We start from the raw sequence: 20323 nt of genomic DNA, 5'->3' as shown, positions 1-20323 counted from the left end.
GGAATTGGCGTTAGTTCAGTGAATACCGCCATCTAGGGACTCATTTATATCACCCGAAAACTCAATTACAGACAGACCGAGCAATCCCGAAATTCCTGAAACGTATCCTCAAATATGGAGTGAGGAGTGGGTGGCTCGTTTGAGTTCCCATTGGTAATAAATATCAATTACAGTTTTTTCTAACTGTTTAGGTTTTTTACATTAATTATAGGATTTTTCGTAACATATCACTTTCGTTTCGTCAATCGTAGATCTGTACTACTTGTTTTTTCCCGAAACGATTCTAAATCCCTTGAATGACCTTTCTCGCATGAGATTAGAATCGCAAGTAAAGTCTCGTGAATATGCTGGATGTTTGCTTGAAAAGTGTAACGGTAAATAAAAAGAGGGTGACTCGCGAAAGGGTACGCGAAAGGAGTACGTCGTAAACAGGATGCGACGTTTACATTTAGCTCGAAATAACTCTTTATCGCACCAAGGACGTATCTTTCACATTTTTAGGGTAAAAAGCACACCCTCGTTGCCGAAAATAGGGTAGCAAAATAGGTGGTCGTTGGACGATCAACGCGCGCAGAGTGAAATTTCGTGAAATAATGAATTCAAGCTGCAGAATGGGGCATTCGCTAATAGAACTTAAATAAATGTATTAGAATAGAGAATCTCATGTTCAATTAATCTTAAAGCGAGCAGCTATTAATCTTTTGCGATATGAAATATTTCTTGACACGCTGAGGACATACAGAGAAGCAGCGTTTATCTCCCTTCTTAATCTTCGTTCTTCCTCAATGAAGCAGAAGGTACCTATGGATTGTTTTCCTCGGCAACTGTATGATTATAATGAGACGACTCTAATATACATTGTTTTCGTCAGAAATTCATTACAATTTTTTTTCATAAATTCGTTAAGATTTACAATTCTTTAAGGAAGTAACGCAAGAGAAGTTTAACGGACGTTGCATTTATTATGAATCGAAATAAAAAAAATGGAATGTAATCTTTACATTTAGGGACCTTTCACGAACACTTTATTAAGTTCGCTCCCCTGTATTACGGATATATTTTGTACACGAACGAGAGTAGCTCAACGCGCAGCTGGACGTAAGCGTCTCTTTGCCTCCCACACGTCATACATGTCTGCGCAGAATGAACAAACCACGGTTACGATAATTACGAGAATCGACCTCGTTTCTGGAATTTCCCGTGCACTGGGCTTGCTTTGATTACCAGCCATATTATGTACAAAAAGCAAAATAATCTTTCACGACTCACAGTCGGATTACCATCCAACGTTGATAAGGGTTACGTGTGTCGCTTGTCGTTAATTATCAGCTTTTCCAATAATTAACGTCGTTTCTTATCCTCATTTACATATTCAAATTGAAACAGTTCGTGAGGTCTCCAACACGTGTCCTATCTCTCCATTAATTTAACGTTCGTATCAGTTTCCTCCTGTTCTCCGTACATTAATCAGAAAACCGGATGTTGCAGTGGTCTTAAAAGTAAGAGAATTGGAGAAAAATGTCGAACAAAGTAAAGGAAATATAGAAAAAAAGAGGAAACACTCTCTCTGAATTCCTATAGCTGCACGTTTCAGTTTCAGATTCAATAAAACCCGTTCGCTTTGCGGCGCGTAGAAAAAGTAAAGCAAAGCTCGTCGGGATTTCGTTCGGAATAAAGAGAAAGCACGATAGATATGGTAATTTCAATTTCTCCAACTCCTTGCCCGACGAAGCTCGCAAAGACGCTGAAAGTATGCTCGCCGCGAAACACTGGCTCGCCAACTATTTAATTGAAATCAGCGTTGTAATTTCGCGAGCAACGACGGGTAGCCTCTACGCTTTTGCTAACCTTCGCATTGATATTCCTCAGAGTGTCTTGTGGTAGATAACACGGCCTGCAAACTATTCGAGATTGCATGTTTGCAACACCAAGTTGCATTCTGAAAATCAATGAATTTCTCTGATAGATTCACTGTCGAACCTTTCTAATCTTCCAATCGTTCCAACTCTTCTCTTTGCACTATAGTGTTGCCATATTTTATTTCGAATGTGGTCGTCTCTATACTCAATCGCCTGGCTCTGTATCATATGTGAATCGTTCGCTAAACGACGGTCGATACTCAGAACGCGCCAATGTTTGTCAATGTATAGGAACGTTGTGGGCCTAGCATCCTGTTCGATATTGCAATACGATACGACGAGCTCGTTAAAACGTGTCCGGAGGAAACGCTCAAATTTAGCGAGCAGAGTGTTCGCGTTTAAGTTTCGCGGTCGCTAGCTTGACCTGGATTTCGCTCGTCGATTAAAAGCGCCGTCAATGTCGCGAGCGGCACGACGCAATCGTACACTCAATCTCTATGGAATTGTAGTAGGACGTTCGAGTCTGTATGAATAACAGGGAGAAAGAAAAAGACGGACGAGGACCGAGAAAGAACTCAGCTGCGCAGAGGCAAATACAAATGGACCCTTTAGATCGATGCGCTACGAAACGTCGCGCTGTTTAAGCGAAGTTCCCCATCGAAACTCGTTACTTTTAGTGGAAGGTCTAGCATTTTCGGTGGAACCAAATTCGATGGATTTGTATTTCTGACATTGGATCAATGTAAGATTTCATCTGCGACGAGAGACTTTTCCACTGTCCCCAATGAATTACATGGTAACAAAAGCGAGAATATAAAAATTCACGTTTCTCGAATGCGTCTAGAGATCTCAGAGATAGCATTTGCTAAACATTTCGCTGCCCAGATCGCTTTGGTAAAGTCGAGGGAAGCTGTTATAGTACATTTGGACCAAGCGAATGAATGCTCGTTCTTCTTCTACCTTCAGCAGAATTCAACTCTTGTGGATGAATAAAATCGACAACTGAATGAAAGAGTGCTCTTGTCACTTGAATTCCTCTGAAGTGGGGGAAGAATGAGTGGGGGGAGATTCGTTCGCTTGGTTTGAACGCGCCATTAGAACTTCACGAACTGTGACATCACTTCTGCGTATCGAGACGATGCCAGTAGACGCGCATGAAGAGACATAGGAGCTAGTGAAAAGAACGAGCTAAACGCTGGCACGCGCTAAATGTCCAGGTGTCGCAACAGCGGTCGTAGGCGGAGTGGTGGTTGTGGTGGTAGTCGGCCTTGCAACGGGAGAGCGCTTCATTGGTAAACCCCTTCCATCCTGGCTGCTGTGTCCCCAGGGCCACTGCAAAGTGCGGATCAAGGTGTTTCGGAAGTCCTCGGAAAAGAGGCAGTAGATGTAGAAGGTGATCGAGTAATTGATCACTTCCAGCAGATTGGCCAGGGCACGAAACACCTGAAATTGGAATTGAATAATTACAACGAGCATGGCAGAGACTTCAGAAGCAAACTTGTGTCGTATTCGTGATAATTCCTCCCGCGATCAGACTTCGAGCGTCACGGAACGTTTAAGGCACGAGACACGCTAACCCCGAGGAAGTTATCTATTTGTTACAGACAGTTCTAATTGCACGCAAGGCGCGAAACGAGCGCAGATAGGGGAAATCACCTGATAAGGGTAGTGGCTGAGATTACTCTCCCTCAAGGTGACATTGAGGATCACCATGGGACTGACGCAAACGAGGAACAAAATGCTGGTGCTGCCTAGAAGAAGAACGAGCCTTCGTTCTTCGGCGAACGTCCTCGGGTCTTCGTCGCTGCTCACGGTTCTGGATAGCGTCATCCGTCTTCTACGCTCGCAGGATCTTTTGTAGACTATCATTATGCGGAGATTGAAGCCAGCGAGTAGAATCGTTGGCGCCACTTTGAAAATGATCTCCAGCATTACCTTGTACACCTGTGGGGAACGTATTGGTGAGCGAATTCGAGGGAAGAGTAATTTGAGTAGAAGGAGCGAGACAGTTCTACTTACTTGATAGAACAAGGAGTCGAGGAACGACTGGTTCTCCCTTTTCTGATAAATGATAGGGCCGCCAGGTGCGAGGAGGCAGGTCGTAATTTCTCCCCGGAACACACTCGGCAGATAAACCAGAAACGTTGCGAGGGGGATGAGGATGACCGTTAGATGCGGAGGACCGCAGAGCGGACGAGTGTGTTGACCGGGGTGGCAGACACTAACGTAACGTTCCACCGTTAATGCCAGCAGCATCATTACGCCAACCCCTAGACAGACCATCGATCTTTTATGCCCTCGTAAAAGAAGCGTCAGGCTGTTTCGCTTAATATCAATGCGTAACTGAAATGCGTTTACCCTTGAACTGTACCCGAAGTTCGATGAAACTCGTTACAAACTGAAACGAAGCCGAAGGAGCGATTAAAAGAAAAAGTCCATCAGGAGGTGAGCAAACGGAATGCAAAGGAAACGATATGACGTAGATAGTTATTTTAGCGAGGAATTAAGTCCACAAGTAGAACGCGTGGCGATAAAGCAGTTTGTACCTAGGCAACCGTTCCCCAGGAACAGCTCGAGATGAGCATGGTAAAAGGCTTGGCTCCAGTTACTCCATCGCCCTGTTTCTTTGTGGATAAGTACCCTCAGAGCGAAAGGGATACAGAAGAAAATTGCGAGGAGCGCTGCTGCTGAGTATCCTGCAACAAAGGGCCAACCAAGTTAACAAACCTGCGAAACAGGAATCGCGATTGGTCGTCGATAAGAAGTGTCTTATCTTTTACCGACTGTATAGAGATCTGAGTTACTCGTGTTCGGTTATCAGTCGAGTTATCATTCGTTCAACAACGAAGGGATCCAGAATTCAACCCTTTAAATTCAACCCTTTTCTTTGCGCTACTGATATTATCACGATTATTTTTTTCTTGCTAATTGCAGTAGACGTATCGTATCAATATGCATCGCAAAGCATAAAATTCTCCCTTAATGGAACAACGAAGAGCTTCGCGTTGACGATAACCCATACATAATTCGGGAAGTTGATCAGTGTTGCGAGAACTAGAGGCCATTGTCCTTCGAAGGGCTACTTTACGCGCCACGTCGAGTTACTCATAAAACTTTTATCTCGAACTCGTTTTGCGATCCCCATTAAGATGGAATTACGCGTTACGTTTAAATTACGATGACCGACCGACCGTCGTCGGCCATTCTTATCCGAGGTGAGCCCTTTATTACCTTCACCCGTTTCAATTGGCACTAGCTTCTCCCCCTTATTGGATCAATCTTTATACTTTCCTAACGAGAGGTACTTGAAAAGGATCCGAACACTCTGTGTTCCAGTTTGTCCATAACGACAGAGTATTCTCGACTCTTCTCGTGGGTGTATCCATCTTGGTAATATCCTGCAACATTCTTTATTATCCTTCTCTTTATTTACTTTCTCTATGTAAGATAACATGATTTAGTTTAAATTAATTTAGAATTTAACTGAGAAAATATCTAGATTTGTGTGTTTAATTGTCATAGCTTCTGACGTTTATACGATCTCGAATCTCTCTACCCTCTCTCTTTTTTTCAATTCACTGACGATCGTGACGCACGCGACAGGAGTAGTAAAATAACGATTGAAAAGTGTGCAGTAGAGAAGCAGACACTTTTCCCTGTTCATTCCGAGGACGTAAGATTCTTTGAAGGATTCCCGATGGTTCCTGGAACTCTGCTCTCGTATTCCACTGTATTCGATTCGTAGAAGCGTATGTAGCGTTGAAATATCCAGCCTGGTACAGTATTCCAGTGCTTCCATCAAAATACATCCGTATTCGTCGTTTCCCTGTGCCTTCGTTCACAGGAACTGATGATGCAAGTTAATATATGCGCGTCAATAACTCGAAACGATAAATTACCTGAGCTGAACAATGCAGCGAGCGTTTTAAGAACTTTTGCAAAGCAGCGTTCGATCGAAGCTACGATTGTCGCGCTCCCGACTGAATAATGCGCTCGTAAGCGAGGATGTCGCGGGGAAGACGTCGCACCTCGTTGTCCCTAATGAGCGACAGGGCGAGGAAAAGGAATATTAGTCTCGAATGCGTCTAGAAAGTTGCACTCTCGAACAATTTGATTCCTCGCGACGACATCCAGGCAAATCGACCTCGACTTGGCGTCTGTCTGCGAGACTGCAGAGCGGTTTCGCGATGCCGATCACGCGCGTAGTCGTCTCTGTCGACTATGCCGCGGCAACTGGGTAGAACAAAAGCGCGAGATGGAACAAATCGCGCGGCATTCGAACTTTCAGTTGTTTGTCGCCTCGCTCTTTTCGAATACCAAACATCGCGACCCCAGTGGCCTCGCGAAATGCTGCGTCGTTTCAGCGAATCCGTGACAGTATTTTCCTGCTCTTTGTAAGTTCATTTCGCCTTTGCTATACTTTACCTCTTTATCTCGCTCCCACGCGAGCCTTCGTTAATTGAAATTTCATTGAAATACGTTCCATTTAAATTTCTGCGTATTTATGCGTATTATAAAGCGAGTTATTCACGTTTCAGCATTGCCACGCGTGCGTTCTTACACCTCGAAAGCATTACCCCGCGTTTGGAAGTGCTGTTCGTCTGCGAGAAGTTGATGGCAGAGGGGTCAGAAGCACCACCATGTGTTTCACTTTCTCGACACGATCTGTTGTCAATCTTCGTCACATCTTTCAGCCAATATGGACAATATGTGTGACAGCACATTCTCTTGAAGTAGAGGAGGGATCCACGCACCAATCAGACCCGCATTCCTTCGCCTAGCCAACTTCTCGCAGGCCAACAGTACATACCCAGCCGAGAGAAAAAGATTGCAGGAGTGAAAGCGCGTTAGAGCCTCGAGCGAGCCGCGGCTTCCACGCGACACGCTTTAAAAGTGTGTTCATCTCGTGAAGGTATTAATTTGCGCGTGTCTTCACCGCGTACCCCCGGGGAAATAACGTCTCAACGTCGTCGTGCATATTAGGAGGAATCTCTGGCATTCAGCGAAATCGTCGTCAGACGATAAGAGGGCCGACAACGCCGAGAGCCTTCCCGACGATACGCTGCTCCTGTGTCGCCCGAGCTATTTGCCTTAGAAGAAACAGTTGCGGAACGACGAGACGCGTCTGCGAGTAAAACAGCTTCACAGAGTCGTTTCGCGTAACGAGAGATCATCTAATTGCAAAAGAACGGGATTCCCAAGCTTTTCGGTCGATGCAAATTAACCATCCTTTCCTGGATTTGCATGAAGCTGCTGTTACACGTTGCTGGAGAGTCTATTAAGTCGAAACACGTGGAATGTCTTCCCCTCGAACTTTAGAAGCAACTGACTAATCCTAAACTTCCCCAACGTTGCTTGAAATAGTTTCCCTATTATCATCTGAAGTAGAGAACCGACTCGTAAATAAGTAACCTTTTCTTTTTAATGACCAATCAGACGTGGAACTTCTTTTTACGATCGTTTACTGTTTATAGAAATAGGAAAACAGGTTCTGCAGAGTCAGGCAGCTGAAAATGGAGTGGCAGCTTCATCCAGTTCTACCTTACAAATTCGTCCAGGTGTATGCGGCATGGGAAGGTGTTCCGAAGTAGGAGGATCGCGAAACCGTGAAGAGGGTTGCGAAAAAGCTGACGAAAAAGAAAGGAAACGGAGAACGTTAGTTTGGACGTTTCTCGTTATCTTAAGATACCAAGAATGAAGCTTAAGATCGGGGCCACTGAATCTGCTTAGCCGTCGAGGGAAACGCCAAGTCGTCTCTGCTGCTCCTGCTTTCGCGTCTGTTCCCTTCTCGTCGTTTACTTCTACCCCCTTCTCTGTCTCCCGTCCTCATTCCCCCGGACCTCATGCAAATTCCGCGTAACGCCCTAAATGAACACCCATTGCATCCGCTTAAAACGGTGTAGACCTTTTCCTCGATTCCAGCCACGTTTTTCTCGACACACTCGCTTCCCCAGACTTCCGCGCCAGCGAAAAGGACAAAAAGATTTCTTCGCCCCTTCCGTCACGTCGATACCCTTCGTACGCATGAGGATTTAAGCCGAGGCGTATAACAATATCCTCGGACCAGCTACGTGATACAGTTCGCAAGTAAGGTATATTCCAGTTGGCTTTCTGCTTCCTTTCAACCGGTGGAAGTTGTAAACCGAGAGAAAATAAACACGGTAACTTAATAAGCGAAAAGCAGGAGGCGTGTTCCGTCATTCGTTCTCGAAACTTTCCAAGTTTCGATCCCGAGGAAATTCATGAGGGGTCTCGCGGTGGTTGCGGCTTGCAAGTTGCATCGAAAAACCGAGCACCTGTTTGTCGTATGCCATAAATTAAAGCGCCTCCCCGAAGATCGCTCGATGAACTTCGTCCTCTCGAGGACCTCAGACGCTGTCCATTTCCCTGATGAAGTTTGCCTCGACGATCGAGTCGGTCGGTTCGAAAGAAAACTCGCTGAAAATCTGCGGTTACGTGCCGTTTTGGTATCACGTCCTTTTGGAATGGCCCATAGAGGTTGCACGTTGATAGGGAGCGAGATTAGTCGGGGGCGCGGAACACAAGCAGACAGGAGGAAAACGGGAGACGCCGCGAAGCAAATAGCAGGGGGTTCCATAAAATTTCTCGATGCGGTCTTATCGGCTTTGCCCTCGAGGCTTTCTGGTTCTGCGTCCGCGTGGAATCGTTCCCCTTCCCTCGATAGACGGCTCGTTCTCACGCTGAATCTCACGCTCGATCCTTATTAGCGAGACTGCTCTTTTTTCGCGCGCTCTCGGCTCTATCGCGCACGCACCGCTCCTCCAACGATATGCCCGTCGACGTTCCTTTTTCCCCTGCGAATCCGAGAGGAAAAGCCGCTCACAAAGGTGCAGAGGGAAAGAAATAAACTAGAAAATTTCGCTGTGAGAAGGGAGCTCAGTACCACGTGGAATTGCTAGTATCACCTTTATTTTCATCCTACAATTTTCTACTTCTTCGGTATAAGCTGAAGCTCAGTTGCTGCTCCTTCTATCCTTTTCCAAATGACGCTCGCGTGAAAGCAGCGGGAGTAACTTTCGTGAAGAATTTCCTGTGGACCAAATAATGTGATGAGAAGATTCTCCCCAGGGTCACCTTTTTCAAGGTCTTAATCGAACGTGAAAATTCCTTCCCCGACCGTGTTCATCTTTCATGACACTGCTTCCTGGAAAAGGGTCGCGACCCCGAGATTTCCTTCGTCGAAAATTCACTACCGGGTCTCGATCGATTTTCTATCAATTGGGAAAATACTGGGAAGCGATTCTGAAGAGGAATCGAAAGCTTAATTGTTATTTAAGAATGGAGTAATGTTAAGATACTCTATGCTGCTCGTGAATATTTATTGGAAACGTAGTCTTCTTTAATTTTTGAAAATATTAGTCATTGTGTGGCTTTTTACCTGCGATTTACGAAAGAATTTCGCGATTAAATGCGTTGGACGTGGTTTAAACCAGTTAGAGTTTACGCAAACACGATTTAGAGTTATCCTAGGTTAAGCTAGACGAAGCTGTCTTCAGGCACCGTAACTCAGTGCTAAGCTTGCCAGAATCACCAGGTCCTAGCCAGAGTCGAGCAACTCGAGTTTCCGCTGCGTAATATTTTATTTCGATGCTGCAATCTCGCCACTAGGTAAACCCACAGTTTTTCGACGCCCATAGTGTTCGTCAAATTCGTACTCAGTTACCACGATTCACAGACGATTTCTCAAGCATTTCGTTAATCCCTGAACCAGAGATCAGAGGGCAAGTCTCTTTGTGCCTACTGGGACTAGTTCGTAATCTCCTCTTTTCTCCCTAGTTGTCTGGAAAAATCCAGGAAAGAAAAAACACTCTGAGGCAACTTGAGAAACGAAAGGCAGTGCCAACATCTTCTCCCTAGTCTGCTTTTCCTCCTGTGGATTTTAGTTTCCATTTAGCAGAGCTTTAGAGTTTAAGGTATTCACGAGGTATCTCTGGGGAAATAAAAGCAGTACGTGTCTTTAGCAATTTTTTTCGGTAAGGTTGTATTTCGAAGGAAAAATATTGAGTATCTGGGAGGCATCCTTATTCAGTAGTTTGGAGTAATAACACTTAATGCACCGACAGGCGGAAAGTGGCAACGTGTTCGTTAATATTCATCAAGTTCGAGGCAACGCAAATGAAGATATTAACGTTCGGAGAGATGAAAGATCATTGTGCCGTCTTTGTAGGGAGCTCCGTGAGAAAGCGCGTAGACTCTTAAAAGGTAATAACCAACCGAGTAACGAGCAGATACCGAGTAAGAAAGTTTACCGATGAAACGAACAATTTTTTGCTTGGATCGAGCGCAGTTGATTTTCAGGAAGAACGTAATGGGATTCCAAGCAATTAAATAGAGTTCGTGGAATAGTCGAGAAGTACCCTCTAAACATCCTACACATCTCACTTTTTCTAGACTAGGAAACTGTGGTATTTCTGGTCACTGTGAAGTCCTCAAAATTTGTTGAGCTTCATCAAGAGGCCTTTTAAAACATTTATATTACATAATATCATAGTACCTATAATAAGCTTCGTGATCGACTTTAGTCTCAAGTCTACCTACTTGTTGCATTTGACATGAGTCACAAAAATTCTTTCCAGTAGTACTGAGAACTTAATCTATAAAATGAAACTGTGGAAACTATGTCTGGGAGGAGGAAGAAAGGAACGTTTTATCTCTGCTGCGGTTAAATCTCAACTTGACCCTAGCTACACAATTACTTTCGTCTTTACGCTTTCACTAATATAGTATTCGCGCAGAAAGTTGCGCGTTTGCAGCAACCTGGGTAGAGCGAAAAGAAAGAACGCTAGATAGCTACATTTACTCGCTGGAGGATAATTCTAATAAGAACGCAATTAGAAAAACTCAATATTTTTTCTATAATATGGCCCAAAAATGATGAAAGTAGAAGTCACTCGAGCATGAATAAAAAATGATTCTTATCTAAAGAACATAATAGATTACTGGCGGGCGCAATTCCTATTCGTTCGACACTCGTGTTTCTCTCTGTACCATGGGTGCGCGATCCTCGTTCGAATATATCGTTTCGAGCGACAGCAGGTGTTCGTACAAAATACAAAGGGACCGACTCGCGTTTGTCAGGCAAGTTAACAAAAACGAATCTCAGATTCGATTAATCGCGATTACTACAGATATAACACAGACAACTCATTTGCTTCTTCTGGTCCACCAGAATAGACTGAAACAGAAAGGCGAATAATTTTGAAAGTCCTGTCCGTCTTCACACGTTTCCCCAGCGAGTGTCTCCATGCCTGCGGCTCGCATTTGAAATGGATAATGATTCGTTGAACTCGCGACACGTATCGCCATGAGGGTAGAATATGTCGCTGATATGTATATGAGTCTGTTTTACATATGTATGCGTGATGTTGGACCGTGCCTAGGTTTCGTCGTTTCCGAGCACGTCTCAAATTGCATTTCCTTACGCACAAATTCTTTCGCCCCAATATCCCGGGATTCGCAATATTTCCACGCTCAAAGGCACGTCCTTTTAGCTCGACCTCATCTTCGGCCTCCACTTCGCCGCCGCTGCTGCTGTACATCTTGCATATCGATAGACTTGTAGGGGGCGAGCGAGCGGAGAGCGCGCGGCGAGCCTCCCCTCTATTTGCTGCCTCGTTCTCGCCTGCGAACGTCCTCAGATTCGATCTGTCCGCCACCCCAGCGTACCCTTCCCTTTTTTTTTTTTTATTTCCGTGCACTTCGTTTAACGCGTTCATGAATTCTCCCCTCGGAATCTGAAATCTTTTCCCGAGCGTCGGGAGAAAAGGGATTTCCGACGGTACGAAGCGTAAAATTCTCATTACGAGCGCCGTCGACTTTGGAGACGAGCGAGAATCGTCGATTGCTCTACGCCTTTGACCACCCTCGTCTTGGTTGTGTACCCTCCCGAACGGATCGAATCAGTGGCAGGATCAATTACAAGAGTGACGACGTGTTCTGAGCCGTAAATACCCGCTATCATCGTAAAATATCTACAAAGGACGCCGACGTCTATGAGCCAGGATCTCGCTGCGCCTCGAACAGAATTTCAAATCGGGTTTAATTTCTGCGCTTCCTTGGACACGAGGGGGCTGGGCTGCTCCGTCACAGATACAGTCGCTGGATCTGAACTAGTCAAGTTACGTGTTCGCTCGAGGTAGTGGACGAAGAACTCAGGGCAACTGTTTTATTGGATACAGGTACGCCAGAGGAGCAGTCTCGACAAGTTGCAATTTCTGGGGTTTCCCGTGCTCCTTTTTTTACGATTCTTCTTCTAATACCTTTGATCATGAGGAAAACACGATCGTCTTTATCGCGCGATTACACAGAGCTCTTCGGTGGATGCTGGGATCAAGCGGTGGGATTCGAGTTGCCAATTTGAAGTCTCCAAGAAAGCGATTAAAACGTGGGGCTTTATGGGTATCGCAGCTCGGAGGATCGAGTGTCGTTCGAAGGGAAAAAAGAACGGATGAACGATTGACGACAGGTGGGCAAGAAAACGAAAAAGTTGAGTGAAACAGAATGAGGTGGTAGGGTGGCAAGGGGAGGTGAAATATGAAAAATGAATGAGGGAAGGAAAAATGATAAAGCATGGGAGAATAGGGGGTAAAGGTTTAGAGGGGGAAGAGGGGAAGCAAGGCGAAAGGTAATCGCTCGTTAACCATAATTTATAAGCGTACCTCGGACACTGAAGGCACGGTAATATAAGAAGGAATGAAATAAAGAAAAAGCTGACCAGGGAAGAAGGAAAGCGAAGATAACGAAGCAGGCTTCTTGCGCGCGCAAATAACACAAAGGCGATAAATGAAATCGAGGACTTTGTTATCCACCGCTTCTTTACCACCGTTCGTGAATTTCTTCATTTTTCTCCCCGACGCCTCTGGTCTCGCCAGCTCCCTCGAAGAGGCCGTCAAAAACGCGCGGATCGAACGTCCCGGGGAAAGCAAATAGAACGGAAATTTCACGCGATTTTTCGCGCCCGGAAGCACCGAAGGATCGCTTCCTGTGGATATCGATGTCGTAGGTACTCGATTGGCAGCACTCTTCGAGCGTGACTTTCCTGATTTTCGAGCAATGACGAGACGCTGCAAAACTTTGCTGGCTGAATATCGCAACGAATAATCTTGAGGGACAAGCAGTCGCGTGTGACTTCGCCTGTAATCTTCTGATATAAGTAGGATTATTTTCCTGATCTAATTCTAAAATTGAATACTCTGGTACCCAGATCACAGGGATTGTGTTTAGCATACAGAACATATGATAACGTTAGGCACAAGCTTATTCTCTACAGAGAGAATTAGAGGATCTTCAGGGTAGCAGAGTAACAGGAACAAGGAAAATGCCGAAATTGAGTTGTCGACTAATTTCCCCCTAATGTACTGGCGACGTCTGACCGGAAATGAACGTGGCTGAGGAAGCTGGCCGAGCTCCGCAGAAGCTCTCCAATGATCAGTCCAGAGGAGTTCGAAACTAATCGGTGATCGACGAACTGGACGTTTTTCTTCGAATGTTTTCTCGAAAATCGATTAGAATTTTCTTATTTCTATTCATTAACGAGCTGCCCGTCAAATTCTCTCGGAATAGCTGTATTCTCGACAGACATCGGCGAAAGTTTAGACGCTGGAAGAACTGGAATTATAACGCGGACTTGTATCGTTAGCTACTGGTTAAGCCGGTAATGAATTCAACCGAGAACTGTAACGACGAAAACTCTATCTAACAGATAAGTCCGTGAATGTGCGAGCCGCAAAATAAAACTTTAGCCGAGAATCTAGTTTAAAACTTACTCGAACGTGGCCGTGTCGCGATTACTTTGGCCTCGTGTCAAAATGGCGAATGAATCCTCTCATTTGGCAGGGATTTCATACGTCTGTGGCGCTAAAAGATTATTTAGAATTGCGATTATCGAGTGAACTTCGTTGGTTAACTTCGTAGGAGGAGGAACGAACGTTTTACAGGTTGACGTTAAGTTTGCGAAGTAATTAAACTTCTTTGCTACTTCTTTGCTAACCCTGATTCTTAGTTCCATAGATAGGAACATAATTTTGTAATTATTTTCCCTTGACTGTTCTTGACAATCGATCCCATTGGAATGCATCCAACCACGAGTGCCTCATGAAAAGTGCATTCTACAATGCTGGTATACAGGGCGTTTTGAAATGCACTTCAACCGTGCCTTTCCTTCCAATATTACGTAAACAGAGAATAATTTTATCTGAAAGCATCGCGCGCTACTTCGCTAACGATTCTACTTCTGTCTTCCCGCATCTCGTTTCATCCCCTTCCGAAACTTTCCCCCCACTGACGATAATTACACCTAGTTTGCATACTATTTCTTACGATCGAGCCATCGCCGCGAAACGTGTCTCAATTTGCCTGTGCGAACGAACGATGGTGCATACCTACCTCTCATGTAAATGTACGCGGTTCCCCGCATATTGCGTCTGGTGAGGACGACCAAGTTCAGGACGTTTCCGATGATTCCCAAGCAACAGATGGCAGGCAGGATAATGCCATAGCTGATTCTTCTCAGAGTCGGCGTGCGAGGATCCTCCAAGAGTTCTAGATCTTCTGGCAAAAGACATATTCGCGTGTCTGTTGCGTTCGTCCCCTCGATCATCTTCCCCCACCTCTCTGTTTCTCTTTCTTCCTCACGTTTACACCTGCTCCAATTTCGGATCAAATCGTCCATCTCACCTCACGGACCGCGAACTCATGCTCTGACGCGCGAAACACGACCGCCGCGCATTCTACATCTTAAGTTGCGTATCGAGCTACTGTTTCCGCCACTGTTTTACGACTCGAACATCTGTCCTCGTTTCTTTCTCTCATCGTTTCTTCGGAACGATACTGACGCTGGCTCAAAGAAATAGAAGGCTGGAGATTAGGGGAAAAATGGCTGCTGATGCAACAGGTGAGGGGATTGTAGCGCGTTCATTGCAACGGCGTGACGGTGTAAAAATTTTGAGAAATGGTTAGGCATCCGTGGAGGCTTCAGGGTTTTGGCGATGGTAGTTCTTCTCTGTTCATTTAGTAGCTATCGTCTCCCATGGACCAGCGAATTCTGCCACGTTTACCTAAAAACAAACAATTTTGAGATATAAGAATTACTATTTTCGACTATTAAAAGACGCTAGAATTTTCCGTGAGGCTTGATAGTCTCGCAGAAATTCATTGAAAGTTTCCCAAGAGACTTAAACCTTTCGTTCGCGAGGTCGAAGGAAAATTGTGCCCCTTTGTTCCCCAAGTGTCGTTACCATTACATAAACACAGTAACCTGCTTCGAATTCCAATGTCTGGAAAAGTTACTCTCTGCGAAAATAGTCAACGCTGCGCCAAATTTACTTTCCTGGACAGATTCCTCTCGTCCAAAATCTGATTCTAGTCTATTCTTTATCGATTTGAGGACAGATTGCTGACCGCACGGAATCTCTTTGTCAGGATTCCACTGTTGGATTTCTTAGTGGAAAACATCGTAGAACGATTATACTTTACAATATGACATATTTCAGTAATGATTTTATTTACGACATCGATTACAACTAAATATTAAGCTAGTCGATGTGACGACACGTAAGTGCAACAGAACACGACTGTGATATGGACGAATCTGAGATTGATCTGAGAGTTAGAGTGAAGTACAGTGCAGTATAATATCTAAGAATGTTTAAAGATACGCTCTTGTATAGATCATCGAATGTGATGAGGAGAGGATGACCAGAGCGTTTAGATAACTCTAAGTAAGCCAGACGAATTTATCCTTTGACACAGAAAGCAAAACCAGAAGTGTTTCTCTAGCAGTGCTTATCATTGACGCAAGGCCAACAGAAGGTCGTTCATCCACCGCCGCGTTGCGGCATAAAGATCACAGCGAATATGGCAAGGGTGACGATGGCAGTGGCACTGTTGGCGAGGCGTGGCTTGGCTCGCCAAAAGCGGGAGAAGTAGTGGCGGACACCAGATGGAAACGGATGTAATTCACGTTTCACTGTAATAACAAAGTTTTCTGTAAGAAAAACCACAGCAAATGGCATATCTCGATTCAAGGGTCCTATACACTTGCGGGAAAGTTAAAAGCGGAGCGAGAGCCAGGAGCTGTTCGAAGGCGAACTCCCGCGCGCAATTAACCCCGTATCGGTTCAAGGATGACAGATCGAGGAAATATCGTAGGAGGACGCTTGCTGCCATTACGGGACCGATACGTTCCCTTTGACCTCGCCAAACATTCCTATGTTAAACTTCGATAAATTAAGATTCTGCCCGGTCGCATTTACTCAGATCTCGATACGCCCGACTGCAGGGCGTCTCGGGAGTAACGTGCCGTTCCGGCGATTGCATCGGAACGTTGTCACGGTTCAAAGTAAAACTTCGCTTCTTCTCTTCCCAGCGCTGAAAGCGCAACGACGCACGTAGAATATTTTCAAAATACTTGAAATATTCCTCGGATGTTGTCACAATAACCAGAGCATTTCGACACGAATTCCGCATACGTCGAACACGCGGTCGACTATGCTTGTCATCGTGCCTTAAGCGTTTTCTCAAGATATTTTCGAAACGTTTACAAGCCCGACATCGAATTTCCCCCGGCAGCGTAGCCATCGTGTGAAATCCGATTTCGGGCAAGTATTTCGCGGTGGATATTGTCGCGGTCGGATAACTTAAAGGGATAAAATATGGAAAACAAGCAAGCCAAGGGAACCTGCTTCTTTCAGCGGATTCCATAAGAATTTCCATGCCGAGGGGAAACCCTCCCCTTTTTTACGCCGCTACAAACACCTGCTACTTTCAGTTTTCAGTACACTTTCGACCTTCGTTAACGCAATACGGCGAGTCTAATGGAATTAATCGCACCTTCGACGTTCGAAATTTATTCTCCACCATCGACACCCAGAAACTTTCAACCTCCCGAAGGTTTCATTCTTTTTTTATCGATATTTTGCCCACGTTGTACGCTATTATATTCACTAGGATCTTTTACTAGCGTATACAATATTAAAGCCTCCTGAATAGAAAGTTTCTGCTTGGTGAATAAAGTTGCGAGAAGACTGTCCATATATCGCGGTGAAGCAAAGTTTTTAACAAAGCGAGCAGAGAGGTTGAAAGGAGAAATGATGGAGTACGGAAGAGCGAGGATGGGCCATAATCGTGGCATTACACACGCGTCGCAGAGAAACAGGACTGTTTGGCTCGTGAGGAACGGCAATAGAGCTATTGAATCTTCGATAGGAGGAAAAGTTTTCGTTAGCCATGTGAATTGGTATCCGTGAACAACCGATTGACCGTGGATACACGATCGACGCGCGACCGAGAGCATTTATCTACTTCGAAAAGATTGCAAGCTGCCTCCAACTAGGGCTCCAAGGGATCATAAACGGAACCGTAAAGTCTGCTTGTCGTCGGAATGGGGCGTTTGGTCCTCGAAGGAGACCGACTTTGGACCCATTTAGAACATTCTATCCAGACGAAGGCTCCCCTCGTTTGCTCCTACGAGCTATCGGTCCTCTGCGATTTCGGACCTCATCAGCGTGACCACATCTACGAAATAAATTCTTCCTGCAGCTTCAGCTGTTCCTCATGGCTGCGAAATCGACTGGTTAATGAACATCTCTTCGTCCTATAGGATGTACGTGGGTTACGATATTAAAATGCTCTTATGTGTTACTATATTAAAAATATAATAGGTAAAAAACTAAGTGGTTAAGACTTGTACAGGGTGATCAGTTTACCTGGATCCCCTAATGAGTGTTGGCAGCACTTACAATGTTAAGAACAATTACAATAAATGCTGCCAACACTCGGAGAATTTCCAGATAAACTGATCACCTTGTATATAGAATACAGAACTTGCTAGACGATAGTGTAACCTGTGAACTCTCTTGGCAGAGAATCCTCTCGTAGAATACGCGTTGATCTTTTCCTGAACGTTACAAGGAAAAAGAGAAACTTTCCCTTGCAACGCTCAGAACAACGACACGTTGCCACGCAGGATCTTGCACTCTACGCCTACATCTGATTGATCAAAATCATTAGCGAAAACGATCCTCAACTGAAACTTGTTCCAGTCCACTACAGCCCTGAGAAAAATACAAAATCTGATGGTAACTCGAGGTGGTTAAAACCGATCGATTAAACCGATCTAGATCTCCTTAAATGAGTTATGGCGAATCGATCAAACGCTCGAGGATGATGAAGGCGAGACGTCGAAGGAGCCAGCAACGCGGAAAATCGACACGCGGTGCAAAAGTCGAGGAAGAAAGTTTGCAGTTTGCCTAGTTCCACGTGCACGACTTGCGCGTATAGCCGGTTTAACCGATTCTCGCGAGTTTACCGCCACGAATCCAGCCGCTGTGTTTAGTCAACAGCTGCGACTCGGTGCTCGATGTAAAAAGAGAAACCTCCACTGGCGCATTATGCATTCACATTCTTTTCGTCGCTTCCTCCGTGTATCTATCTACACGAAAATATATACCTGCCAACTGGAGTCCGTGGAGGCAGGATATACGATCGCACGGTTACCGAGAAATCTACGCTCCTATTTATTCCGTATCGAAGGGAATATTTCACCGTTGAAAGTTTGCCGGAGAAAAGGATTCCCGAGGAGAGTGCGCTTCCATTGGCAGAAACGAAGGGACACCACACGTAGCCTTCCCTGTTTTCGCTTTACAGATAATTAATTGAAACTTGTGCCAGCAGCGAGAGAAATTAAATAATACCGAGGAACAAATAAGAAATATGACGCCGATATAAGTGGCTTTCTTTCCGGTGTGTGGATCGATCGCGAGGTGCAGCAGCTCGTCTAACCAGACGATACACCATCGACGGATCGCGTTCGTATGGATTAGACTGGATCTCCTGGCAGCGCGTAATTAGCTCGATTGTCGAGACGCGCGCGCCAGTCATCGTGCCACGAGATACGTTGCAATTATATCGCTTCTTTTTTCGAGCCCACAATAACTGTAAATTGTCGCAAGAAATAAGTTAGATCGTCGGATTACCAACGACGGATTATTCGGTTGAGGGACTCTGATACGCGGTTGCTTTACCTTCGTTACGTATTCTGGCTCGGAAACGTAGCGTAGGAATATCGTAACGGGGACTCGTTCATAATCCCTGCCGCGTGCTGCGCGCATAATTCTTTCATACGTCAGAAATTCACTCTCGTCGCGGTCGTTCCCGCCAGATACGGTGGAAAGGAGGGAGGTTTAAAACTCGACGAAATGTCTTGGAGAAATGAGACAGTATTTCTTGAGGCACGCGTCAGGCTTTATCGGATCGTCGCTGATCCTGGAGCAGCATGATCCGCGATAGCGAGAGGAATTTCTTCCAGGACGATCCAATGATATTTTTTTCGTCTCTAGAGCCCGCGACGCATGATTTGCCGCGCTCGATGCCACGACACCCATCACAGCCATCAGCAACGCTCTGAATTCATCGCTCTCTAAATTGCCTTGATCGTTGGACGTTCGATCGAGCTCTGAGATCAGTCTCGATGGAATTTCTCGACGTTCGAAGTCGATCGGGAGGGGTCGCGTTTGTGAAAATTGAAGCGTTTTTTTTTTTGGATCGAATCTGGGTATTTTTAGAAACGCTTTCGCTGTTGATTCCGTGGTCTGTACATTCTGTGAGGTTTTGATAACGTCGTAAAATGAATGTAGTCACTGTTTATGTTGTATTCTAGAGCACCCATAAGTTCATGTGAGGGTTAATCCGAGAAAAGCGGAAGACAGAGCAGGAGTAGAAGGAAGAGGGCTACTCGTAAATTCGAAATAAAGAAGTGGAGAGGTTTAGTAGGGATTGCTAGAATACGTAAAAGAGGGGAAGCTTCGATTTTAATATAATTTTTGTGTAACAAGCATTGACACTTTATAGGAAACAGGAGATTTAGATACTATTCTAGAATTCTAGTTCACTTCATTATGAATTTCTTACATTTTCTATGGCTTATAACACGAAAGCAATTCACGAAAATAGGCATTCATTCCTACACCCCTTTGTTATCAAAAGATAGCAATCGTTTTAGCTCTTAGCCAGCGACGTTAACTTTTGGTAATGTCCCTGTACAACGCAAACGATGTCCTTCGGATAGTGCAACCCTATTTGTATCTGTACAATGTCTAATTAACTTCAAAGCGGAAGAAAGTTTTTTTCATGAACTATTGAAGATACGAAAACGATCGTTAAAAGCGACCACTCGGGATTAGCACACAGACATTCGACAAAACGCATCGACTGTAACACCAGAGAATTTCCTTCATCGTTGGAGCTGGTTAGAAGAAAATTAACGGAACTGGCTGCTGGACCGTTCTCATTTTCTATCGAGTCTCCAACGAGGAAGCCAACGTGAGTCGAAAATCTGCTACGACTACCACAGAGAGATATCGTTTGAAACGGCTTTGAATTTGCTCTGAAATTCTCCCTTACGAAATGGACTGACTTGAAAAAGACACAGTTGTCTAGAGTCGTTT

General features: G+C 45.0%; 1 protein-coding gene across 1 annotated transcript; it reads right to left on the bottom strand.

Annotated features, from left to right (window-relative positions):
- Nucleotides 1–3047: 3047 nt before the first annotated feature.
- On the bottom strand, nucleotides 3048–14550 carry LOC143188049 (putative G-protein coupled receptor B0563.6). Its single transcript, XM_076392083.1, has 5 exons — nucleotides 14265–14550; nucleotides 4406–4555; nucleotides 3879–4129; nucleotides 3516–3803; nucleotides 3048–3302 (listed from the first exon to the last, which is right to left on the bottom strand). Exons 1-5 carry the CDS (start codon nucleotides 14548–14550, stop codon nucleotides 3048–3050), a joined length of 1230 nt encoding a protein of 409 aa, XP_076248198.1.
- Between the last annotated feature and the right edge of the window lie 5773 nt (nucleotides 14551–20323).

The sequence above is a fragment of the Calliopsis andreniformis genome, chromosome 2 (assembly GCF_051401765.1).
Source record: "Calliopsis andreniformis isolate RMS-2024a chromosome 2, iyCalAndr_principal, whole genome shotgun sequence".
Taxonomy (NCBI): Eukaryota; Metazoa; Arthropoda; class Insecta; order Hymenoptera; family Andrenidae; genus Calliopsis; species Calliopsis andreniformis.
This window is presented reverse-complemented; position numbering and strand designations above follow the sequence as displayed.